The following is a 12,316-nucleotide window of genomic DNA, read 5'->3' as shown; positions in this document are numbered from 1 at the left end:
TTGGTTCACCAGCTATGGCTGTTCCTGGACAGGGATAGTCTAACCATTGGAGTCTATGCAATGATAACCTCAGGGCTATATTACAGTAATGTGCTCTACATGGGGCTGACCTTGGGTCTGGTTCAGAAACTTCAGCTGGTGCAGAATGCAACAGTCAGACAGCTGATGGGTGCATCTGGGCAACAGCATGGAACACTACTGAGCCAGGTTCAGGGCTCTTGTATTAATTTACAAAGCCCTAAACAACTTAGGTCCATGGTACCACAGGGATCACCTGAGCCCTTATATCCCAGCTTGATCACTAAGATCATCTGCAGGTGCATCACTGGTCATTCCTTGAGTTGGCAAGCTCACTTGATAACAATAAGTAGAGACTTTAGTGTCATTGGCCCAGTATTACAGAATACAGTGGTACCTTGGTTCTCGAATTCTGGGAATCTGTTGTACTCCTGAAAACATTCGAAAATCAAGGTGCTGCTTCTGATTGGCTGCAGGAGCTTCCTGCACTCAAGCGGAAGCCATGTTGGATGTTCAGCTCCTGAAAAATTTTCACAAACCGGAACACTTACTTTAGTGTTTGAGACGTTTGGGAGACGATTTGTTCGACAACTAAGCCATACAAGAACCAAGGTCCCACTGTACTCTGCTGCTAGAGAGGTAGCTGAATCTGCTGAAAACCTTTCTATTCTGTCAAGCCTATGCAAGCAACCAGGAACACCTCTTTCCACAATAGTTAATTGATGTTTGATTTTAACATATCTATCTATCATCTATCATCTATCTATCTAATGGTTTTATGTGCTATTATTTCAAACTGCATTGATTTTTTAAATGAAATAGTGGTGTAATATAACAGTGTACTTGGCCAAGGCACTGTTTATCAGTCAAACCTACCTTTGCTGGGTTGTTGTGTGAATAAATGAGTGGATACATTAGAACCAGGTACTGTATACTGCCCTCTTTGGAGAAAGTGCTGGACAATATATATATTGTCCCAGACACTGGGCACCTGTCATAACCAACATTAGTTATACTTGGAGCAGACCCATTGAAAGGAATGGATGTAATGAAGGTCCATTAATTTCTGCTGCTTTACTGTAACTTAGATGGATGCACTCCATTTTCTTTGCCAGGCAGATTGCAAGGCTGTTTGAGCTGTTGCTTTGAAGAAACTGGTTCAATTGCCCCTGAGGAACTATGTCCTGACACAAAACACACTGGGTCCAAGCGAAATGATTCATGTGCATCTTTGTGATCTCTATGGCATTTCCAAGGGCAGCAGCTATCAAATCTGCTTAATTTGTGGGGTTTCTGTTCCTTTTACATCACAGGAAAGCAAGAATGCTTTACCAGCCTCTTTGTTCTACTATCTACTATTATTCCTCATGGATAATCATATCTCGATCCCCATTTATGCTTGCTGTATCTGACTTTTGTCTCTGATAAAAGCCTCCCTCGATGGATAAGAAGAAAGATTTAGAGAAGTCAATTGGGTTAAGTGATTTTTAAAAAAACAAAAAAAGAACCTCAAGGATAGCTACTGGCAATACTGCAACAACCTTGATTCTTGTCCCACACTCCACTTCTATATATAATTACTGAAAACTCTTTTAACCTACGAGTGATACAGGCTGATGAACAATGAATAAAAGCCTTTAAACTGCTATGCTTGTAAGTCAAACTCAGATCTGTATATTTGAGGAGACAGGAATTCACCTGACAGCCTTAAAGGGGGGGGGGAGTTCTTATTTCTGGGGCAGACAAATTAAACAAATATGATCCCACTGTTTGCTCCCCAAAGCAATTTGGAGTTCAAATAAGAACAGGATGTGTACTTTTACTGTGTCTGTGTGTGATCGACATAAAAACAAAAAAAGAGAGACAATAGTACTTAAAACCCAGGAAATTCCGCTTTGCCCTGACTCTGCAAATAATGTGGTAGTTTGATCAGGTATGTGTACTGTAGCTATAAAATAGAGTCACAGCAGGTATATTATCCTGCAGACTTTCTTCTTTTTCTTCTACTTCACAGTGAAAATAGATTCTGGAAAGAGAGACTGTATGAAAGACTAAGAACAAATGTGGGGGCCCCTGCCCATATGGGTGGTTGCATTATACTCATTAAGATGCATGGAGCACTTCTCCACCAACCCCAGTCTGCCTTTAGCCAGTCCCCACCCATTCCTGTTCAGGGTCTGGCAGAGCTTGTCAGCTTCCTCCCCTCTTGTCTCTATGTTGCCGTCATAGACAGGGCCAGTTCAAGACATTTTGGCACCTGATGTGAACCACAAAATGGTTCTGGAGTAGGGAAGAATGGGTGAGTGAACAACTACATCAGGAACAAGGGAGGAAGAAAGATCTACATTGGAAACAAGGTGGGGAGGAGACCACCAGTGACATGCCACTGTATAGGAGGCATGGGGTTGCTGCCAAGGAGGTGGCAGATCCGGCCTCCAAGAAGTATACCACAGCCTTTGTTGCTGCAGCAGTGGGTGATGTATTCCTTGGAGGCCCAATCTACTGCTCTGTTGCCTCATCTTGCCTCTTGGGTAGGCCGGCCCTGCTCCTAAAACTCAGCATGGAGGAAGGTGGGGGAATGAAGTAGATCTGAGTCACTGAGCCACATCAGGTAGCCTCCACATTCAGACAAAAAGGCTGTTTCGCAAAAAACAAAATCAGGGTTTAACCCAAAGTTTATGCAGGGTTGCCATATGTACTATTTTTCCAGGACATGTCCTCTTTTTCATGGGTAGTGTCACCATAGCTATCCATAGTCAAATGTCAATGCACTGGTGAAGCATATCCCAGCACAATGCACTCTCCACTCACAAACCGAGATCATAAAAACATGAAGAGTTCTCTCTTTTTTGGTGTGCTGAAAATTATAGGAAGTGTAATTCTGTGGTGGGTGGAGTTCTATTCATCTGATTCAGAATGGGGCTATTTCCCTTCTTCCACCAGCATAGGAAAAAGACCACACATTTGATAACTTTAAAAAAAAAATACTTACAAACTTTCCAAAGGCCAGATTCTTGGGCTTCAGAAAGTTGCACAGGCAGTAAAACTTGGCTTAGTTACAAAGTGATGCAAGTTCCTAAATTACTGGTAGAGGAACTAAAGAATGGCTGGTGAGAGCCAAGAGGGGTGAGCTGGAGCCTCTAGCTCAAACATCTCCACATGCTGAGCTTCTCAGGTAGACTGGAGAGAACAAAGGCTTGATTACCTACCGGTAGTTCCTCTCTAGTTGAGGGAAGTGACTTAGCTAAGCCTGGCAGGACAGCATGCTCTATGGTATCAATCCCTTCATGCATTAATTAGATTTAAGAACGTTGTTATATGAGACTGGTTAACCTGAGACTGGTTATCCCACATGAAGCAGGCTACAGATTCCCTCTCCAGCATCTCCTGGTAGGGCTGGGAGAGCTCCCTATCTGAACACCCAGAGGGTTGGTGCCAGTCGGAGTAGACAGTATTGAACTAGAAAGAGCAATGGATTGATTCAGTATAAAGTGGCTTCCTATGTTGCTATAAATGTCCATAGTTAATGAAATCATACATGTATAATTACAATAAAGCTAAAGAGTTATTCAGTTGAATAGTGTTCTGAAACTTGTTACCCCAGAACATCACAAATAGAATTCATCAGGAATGGAGAACTTGTGTTCCTCTCACTGTTGCTGGACTCCTAACTCCCATGAGTCATAGCTGGCATAACCAGTTCTCAAGAACGATGGAGTCCAGCAACATCTGGAGGGCCCCACCCCTGCTCTACAAGAAATAAATATTATTAAATGACACCTAATCTTCTTCTCTTTTCTTTTTAAGCTATTGAAGTGAACCTCCAAAAAGCTCTTGCTGAAGCTTCTGAAACCTGCACACAAGAATGTCTCATCCTTGGCCATTCTGATAATTGCTGGATGCCTCCTTCCCTGACACAGTACCAGCAATCCAATCCTCCTTTGCCAGCATTCGGCTTCCAGCAAGGATGGGGGTGTGGAGCCATGCCAGAGGGAAGGCACACCCTCGGAAGGCCCCTTCCGAAGGATGATACTGACAAAGGCCAAGGGGGACCCAGGCCTCAGTTCTACAACACCTGCGAAAGACACTGCACCAGTGAAGACCCAGTCAAAGTCATTCCTCTTGCAAACTTCATCCCGGCCCAGGCAGCCTCCATATCTGGGAAGAACGCTACTTTGATCCATGAGCACCAACTATAAAGGCATACCTTGACAAATCAAGCTATTTCGGGCTTTAAAGTGTGAGTGTATATAGGCACAGCTTAACACAATTATAATGCATATGCAAACCTATTCAGGTTTGTTAATATTCATGTATATAAGAATTCTGAGTTGAAGCTGAAGACCTCTATCCTAAGTAACAAGTTAAAGGAAATTCAGCTTAATCAGTATATAACAGTATGCAAAAAACAAAAGGAAAAAAGGAAACAAAAAAGTGTGATTCTTTCCCCAATGAGCTGTCATGACACAAAATATCATTTAAAGACAAGGCTGGTATCCCTTTTTTGATAGAAGTGACAGCAAGTTTTGGAAAAGATCTGCTCAGCAACAGTCAAAGAGGAGAACTTTCGGATAAACTCTTTGCTTTCAGGTCATACTTTTAACTTGTACAGAATAATAATAATAATGATGATGAACACCCAGTATAATTATTATACTCATGACAGAGCCTTGCAATTCTTCATGAGGGAACTAAAAATGGAAAGTAAAGTATTCCTGTTATGTTGGTGAGTTCCAAAAGTGGGAACATTAGGAAGGTGGTATGGTACATGCAACCTACAATATGGCATGTGCCTCCCAGAAGACCAAAATGATGAAGGGTGGTATAAACTGTTTAAAACAAACAAACAAAAGTGATCTGTTCACATGCACTTGAAGCACCTGAAGAGATCTGAGCCTTTGCAATGTTGCATTAAATGTGCAATAAATTTATTCTCCACCATAGCCCAGGGAACACACACCTACAATGTCCAGTATCTTCTGGCTTGATGAGGGCATCTTGCTTAGTGCTGGGTTTGTAAGCGAAGAAGGGCAAAGACATTTAGGAGAGGAAGGGCTGGTGTGGTATCACAAAGGGTTGCAACAGATCGGTCTCTTCCAGCCTTGCAAACTGCAGGAAATTTGATGCGTTGTTTCCTCTATCCTACCTGTGCTGCAAAGCTATCACTGAGAAACTGGTGATGAGGTGTGGAGAGGGAAGATTTTTATATATATATAAAAATGGGGGTCCACCTGGGGAGCACATTTTGTGTGTGTGTGTGTGATATCCTGCAGCTCCACATGCCATTTAAAAAAGCACAATGGCATGGGCCCCATCTGCACTATGCATGTAAAGCGGTACTGTGCCACTTTAAATGACCATGGTTCTCTCCCCCCACACAACTCCCCCCCCCCGAAATGTAGTTTGTTAAAGTGTGCCGAGCATTGTTAAGAGACCTCCACTATTCCCCTCACCGAGCTTCAATTGCCAGGGTGGTTTAATAGTCAAACCTTCTTCCCTCTGAGAATTATAGTTCTGTAAGGGGAATAGGGGTCTCCTAACAACTCTCAGCATCGTAAATGAACTACCATTCCCAAGATTATTGAGTATTTAAAGCAGTATGATAATGCTCAACATTTATAGTGCAGGTGGGGCCTAGATCTCAGCCAAAACAAGGTCCCAATGGGTGCGAAGAAGGACTATACCTTCTAGTATCTGATTTGATTTGGTGAGCTATGATAAACTGCTGCAGCAGCAATCTGGGGGAAAAGAGGGGGCAGTATAGAATCACATGTCCCCTCCCTGGCATTCAAACTGATTACTAGCTTCTTTTTCCCTCCTTGACATTTTCACTTAACTGTTCCTCTGACAGGCTGCAAGGTGCCATGACACCATCAGGTTTACAACATGTGGTGAATAAGCAGAAGTATAAATAGCTCCTGGCAGGGGCATTTCCCCTTTTCACCCCCAAACATTTTCTCAACAAAATTAACAAACCTACAAACCAGGACAGAGCAATGAAGAACTCAAGCTAGCCAACTTGGAGGAGAGTACCATTAAACCTTTTACAGCACAATCCTAACCATGTCTTCTGAGACATAAGTCTTATTGAACTATGCTAGTTAAGAGGGGTTGGGATTCTAGCTTTAGGCAAGAAATTTCAGCTTACCATACAGGAGACGATATACCTCTTATCTTCCACTTTTTCACGTATTATTTTCACAAGTATAGGTCTGATCTGCAAAACATCCCCAAACCAAGACAATACTCCCTTATTTTGGAGTATGACTCCTCGAAGTCACACACACACACACACACACACACACACACACACAAAATCAGGGGTGCAGAACCTCAGACCTGGAAGTTCAAAGCACCATTCCAGCCTTTCTGGCCCTTGTAACTTTCCCCAATGCTATGTTTCCCCATCAGGCCACACCCATCTCCTCTGGTCATACCCCGCACCAGACCAAGGCTACATGCTCATGTGCTTTTTCCTGAGTGGAATATGTCCCTGAACTGTGATAGAGGATAGGTGGAGAGATGTGCATGCAGGGTGTAGAAACCTCTGACATTTGCACAGCTGGAGTATAGCCTGCTGTATAAAAGTAAGAGCCACACTTGTTGCTCCGTACACTTTTGTGTCTGGGTCCACCTACATGTTGCCTTTCACCCTATGCATCACTGGCCAGCCCCCCCCCCCCGCCTTCTTTGGAGTTTGCCTACACCGGAATGCTTCCCTTCAGCTGAAAAAGAATCCCCCGGCTCTGCTGTACTGTATATTATGTCTCTGTGGATGGCTATAAAGATTCCTATTATTATGCCCCTCGATTCCCCAATCAAATAGATAGACCTTTATGAGTTGTGTTGTGCCTGGCCCATGCAGAGCTTATATGAGGCCCAAGACCCAAGTCTTGTTAGACTTCGATTATAAACTGAAACAAACAAACAAACAAAAAGCAGCTGGTCCCTGGTGGGGGCTCCCAACCAGCTTAGCCCTCTGAGGCCCAGAACAAGTGTACCTGATTGCCCTCACCCACCCACCCCACTCTCTGCATGGGCCTGTGTTGTGCCTCTTGGTGTTAAACAAGTATCCTCTAGGAGACAACATTGTGGTAGTGAATGTATGTTGTCAGTTCCTGTAGGTTTCACTCTGTAACTTCACACGTTGTATGCAAAAGCCATTAGGCAAAATAATTCTTGGCATTTTTTGCTCAGTCTATGCTGAAGCAAATCACTGGCATTAGTCTAAAGAATGAGAGGACCAGGAAGCAAATGTTTGAGGGATGTAATTATGAAGTCCCCCTTGTTATCATTATTCTGTAGCAGCTCAAGGTGATGTACCAGAGAAGATTAGACATTCATGACTGATCTCTGTGTGCTAGTTTTCATATACAGTATAATGAATAGCGAGTAAAGGCTATACCGGGTACAGAAAATATGTCTTCTTCTTTTTTTCAATATGAAAGAGTCCTGATCCACTTGCTTTTTCTTTCTCCCTAGCCTTTGATTCCTGCAGTCTTGTACATTCTGCAACCAAATAACCTGTCTGTAACACAATCGAACAGCTTTCCTAGCTCCAATTTTACTTTACCACAGACAATCGAAATTTGATGGAGAGAAGGAAGCAAAGTGTGATTGAAAAAGAAGAAGAATCTTTTCCTGTGAAAAGAACTTCATGTAGGCTCATCAATGTAACTTTAAAATCTGTAACTTATGAGCAAACCTCTGTGTGTATAATTACTGTAATATAAAATGGCTTGTAAATTTATTGAAATTCCTGTTGCCGAGGGTTCCAATGAATGCTAACAGAGTTTCTCTGTATTGCCCTCGGCAACTATAAGTAGCTTTATTATCCCCACTGTTATTCTGAACACATTTTGCTTTTAACATGTAATGTAAAGTAATACTAATAATAATAATAATAATAATAATAATAATAATAATAATAATAATAATTACAAGAGAAGTTTCACTTTTAACTTTCCAGTTGCATTTAATTCATATAAAGCTCAGGCTATGTTATTGTGTATCTTTCCCTAACCCCACAAAATGCTTTGTCTGAGATAGGGCTCACTGCATGTAAATTCTGGGATACATGTTAATGCTTTAGATACTGACACAACGACTCAACACTAATTCAAGCACAGTAAATACTTTGACAAATCAATCAGAAAGCAGCTTCGGTTCCAGGAAACCTTCACTTAAGTCTTCAGTGTTCGCTTTGTATTAAAAAAAAAAAAAGCTTCTTTGTTGTTTTAGAAAATAGTCGACATAGGCCTTGATCATGCACATGCACACATAATTGTTAAGTTTAAAGTTTACTTCTTCCATTTAAAAGTTAATCTTACAAAATATTGTTTATAGGCCCTATTGGCGGGGGGAGGGGGCAGGGAGAGAGAAAGTTGATTAAGTTTGCATTTAAAGGCAAGCCTAGAAAATCCAACCAAGCTTTTCAGCTTGTAGAAGGTGACAGACTGTGTTGGAGAGCTTTTTATATCCGTGGAGGCTGCCAACACCTTTTAGAACCTTTTGCATAACTGGGGTTCTCAAATGTGCTATGAACCTCCATGGAATTATAAGGCTCTCACTGCAAATAGTCTCTTACCACACAAGGAAGGCAAGGAAAATGTTGCTAGAGAAGTGGGTGGTGCTATCACACTCATCCCACTACAACCCCCCTCCCATGTAGCCCTCTTTCTAGTGCCTAAAGCAGGCTTATGGGTGACCTAAATGTCTGCACCTGATAAGAAATGAGTGGTTGTTGAAACTTCTCAGCCAAATTATAACAAGCTTGTAGCTTTCATACCAGATCTAAGCTCTCAATACATCCATGGGGGCAGGGTATATATGCTATATTACAGATGAGAAGCAAGACCTTACTCCAACCACAATGTCAGTACCTCCAGAAATGCTTCTTATGCAAATTCGCAGTTCAGTTGTATATGCTGGAAAATTCTGCTTGGTTATTTTGCCTGCTGGATACCTAGATCTCAAAGATCTGTGGAGTGCTCACTTGACTTGCTTGTGCAGGTCCAATTTTTATGGGATTTGCACAAAAGAACTTAAAGGTGATTTTACCCAGTGTTTGTTCCAACGAATAATAATAATGATGATGATGTTATTAATTATATGGCCCCCATCTAACTAGGTTAGCCCTGACTAAGATTCCATCAACCTATGTGTTGGTGTCTTTGATTTCCCATGGGCATAGGAAGCACTGCATTGATTTCTGGACCCTGACACAGAATGATAAGACTACTAAATTATGAAAAAATCACTGGTAAAACATAAAGTTTCCCCAAACTAGCTTTCTTATATCCACTTGAACAGCTAAAATATTGAGCTGATTTTACCCATCCATCAGAATTAAATGGCTTCATCTCCTAATAGCAAATTGAGAGTGCTGTCATGGAAAATCAATACACAAAAAAGTTCATAGTTAACGTGTTTTAAGACTTTCATGGTTCCTGCTAGGTCTTGCCACAATATATTAGGCGAGGGGGGAAATTGTGTCAATGAACTTTATGGTGCTTTAAAGCTATATAGGAAGAATTAAATATCAAGACTTAAAACTACTGGGGGAAAACACCGTTTATCAGATTAGATTGCTTGCATTTTGAATGGTTACTACTAATGCATTCCCATGCATAAAACCATCCATGAGGCAAGGTGAGGAAGCAGCAGCCTCCAGAGAGTTGGAAGGGGTGGCAGATTTGGTCCCCATGGGGTGTGCTGCTCACTGCCTCTTGCAACTTGTTGGCTGCTGAGCTTCCACTGCCCACTGCCACTTCCTCTGCTGCCTACCATGTGACCATCCTCCACCATTGGGCATTCCGGGGAGGAAGAGGAGGAGGTGAGGGGCAGCAATTATTATTATCTTTGGCAGCTCCAGTGGATGCTTCATCTGCATCTCAGGCTTCCTCCAAGGATCTCAAAGAGATAGATGTTACATTTAGAACAACCCTTTGAGGTAGGTTAGACTGAGCAATGTCATTTTAGCCCCAAGTCAACACAGTGAATTACATAAGTGAGTGAGGGCTTGAACCCAGGTTTCAAAAGTCCAGACTACTATTCTAATGATCACATTTGTAATGTTTTTACCCTTAGGTAAAAACTGAGTTTCTCTCAGTACCACTAAACAGCTGATGATGCTATGTGGTATCGCTTATCTTCAGTATAAAACAATTCATTCCAATAGGGGCTCAAGGCTTTTCGAGTGTTCCAATCAAGCAGTAAAAACAAACTGCTGCCTGTTCTGCATGAAACTGAGATTTTTACATGTTTGAGCCCTCAGATTTGAACACTTGAAACACCCACTTATTCTGTTCTTGATGCCTTCAGCTAAACAGGCTCTGATTATATATATATATATATATATATATAATCTGTGTGAGAAGTTTGATAACAATCAGACATGTGGAATTGAAAGCTGATGTCTCATTCACATGTGCAAGTCATCATGATGAGGTCATTAAGTGACGCCTATGTGAACCGACTAGAGAGCAAAGTATGAGCTACCGTGGGAGTAGAATCTCTGTTCCATACACAGATGTCCCTTAGCTAATGACCTCCTATATTCATACAGAGAGAGAGATAGAGCACTTGCTCTCAGAAGCTCCATGTGCACTTCCATTCATTTTTATTCATTTTTTTTAATTGGTTAGGAACATAGGTCAGATAATTGTTCATCTAGCTTAGTGTTGCCTACTCCGTCTGGCAGCAGTTCTCCTGAGTCTCAGGTACAGGTCTTCTCATCATCTAATGCTCGATCCTTTTTTAAACAGGAAGTGCTGGGGACTAATAGTGGCCAGTGAAGTGCTGTCAATGGGGCAGCGTTACTCTTCTAGCTTCCTAACACCGTGGGTCACATGCTTACTGAGAAAGAAAGGGGAATGGTGCAGCACAGCAAGATTGACTTGGTGCAACATGTGGCAGCAGAAGCATCAGATTGGCTCTGCCACCATGCATCACACTGGGCCAAGCTCCATGCACGTCAGTCCTTCCCTGAAACTACAAAGCTCATTTATGCCATATTGTTTTGGATGGGCTAGGCTTAGTGGCAGAGATCAGTGTTGCATGCAGTAAGTCCTATATTCAATCCCCAGCATCTCCAGTTAGAGCTGAGAGAGACCCCCACCTTAAACTTCAGAGAGCTTCTAGCCAGTCATTACAGACAATACTAAACTGCATGCATCAATAGATCAGTGAAGTTTCCCATAGTTTCCCCCACTTCCAAAACTGTGGTTATGGATTCACATGGGACAGCCAGCATGCTACTTGATGTCTCACACCAATAACTACGTTTAATTTTGAATGGAGGAACACTTATCTGGGTACACATTTCATCGGGTGCACAATTCTCTCCCTTCATTGACAGAAATTCCATGCAGGATGATATGCCCCTTACAGTGTTTATAGAGAGCTCCAGAGGAGGAATACAAGCCTCACTCTTCAGGCATTCTCTAGTCATTTTAATTAATCACATGAGGGGGTTTGTTTGCACAGACAAGTGTGCTCATTGTGCCCCATCACCACCCTGATAATCCTCCAAACTCAGAGAGAGAGAGAACTCCTATACTTGTGGAAGCTCCCTACCCTTTAAAAAAAATATTCTGGCTTTTTTCAATTCCTCTTTTGTCCCCAGTCTTGGTGTCTCCCCCCCGGGAGTTCATTTTTGTACATGTTTGTTGGCTTGGGGGTAGCATTGCAAAATGTGCGTACATTCTGAAGGATGGGTGTGTTTCAGTTCAAGTTTTGTGTCCTATTTTCCCCAATACAATTGTTTCTGTGCACATTTTTTCCTAACATTTGCCATCTTTCTTTTGCGGGGTGGGTACAGGTCTTTTTGGTGAGAGATCGGGGCTCTGTATGACAAATTTCAGGGAAGAGTACATTTTTCAGAAGATGCAGGTTTTGTGTGTTCATTTTAAAATGTGAACAGCTTAAGTAGTTTCCCTTCCATCTTTGGGGAAGGGCATTCAGAATGGTGGTGAGGAGGGAGAGCTAATGCATCTGTCCCTTTGCCACTCCCCTTCCCCCTCCATGGGTTTAATTAACTTGACTAGAGAATACTTGAAGAGGACAACTGTGCCTGAATTATCTAGCATACAAAATAATAATAATATCTGGACTCTTTCTGAGCCTTTCTCGCCAGTACCCAATAACATCCATGGACATTTACACATGTTACCATATCTAAGCAATCATCCAGTACCATCTGTGTCATCTTATTTAGTCATCTGGCTTAGTTTCCTTTATTTGCCTGAAATTGATTGATTTATTTTTTTAAAAAAAGAAACTTAAAACTATATACCAC

General features: G+C 42.0%; 1 protein-coding gene across 2 annotated transcripts in view; it reads left to right on the top strand.

Annotated features, from left to right (window-relative positions):
- The window catches only part of PCDH11X (protocadherin 11 X-linked), a 749,953-nt gene extending 742,023 nt beyond the window's left edge, over positions 1–7,930 (top strand). For both annotated transcript variants that reach the window (XM_081897548.1, XM_081897549.1), the window contains 2 exons: positions 3,826–4,258; positions 7,501–7,930. In XM_081897548.1, coding sequence (XP_081753674.1) covers positions 3,826–4,217 — 392 coding nt within the window. In that variant the 3' untranslated portion in view covers positions 4,218–4,258; positions 7,501–7,930. The remainder of the gene's footprint in view (positions 1–3,825; positions 4,259–7,500) is intronic.
- The last annotated feature ends 4,386 nt before the right edge of the window (positions 7,931–12,316 follow it).

This window comes from Podarcis melisellensis (genome assembly GCF_964234715.1).
Source record: "Podarcis melisellensis genome assembly, chromosome: Z".
NCBI classification, from domain to species: Eukaryota; Metazoa; Chordata; class Lepidosauria; order Squamata; family Lacertidae; genus Podarcis; species Podarcis melisellensis.
This window is presented reverse-complemented; position numbering and strand designations above follow the sequence as displayed.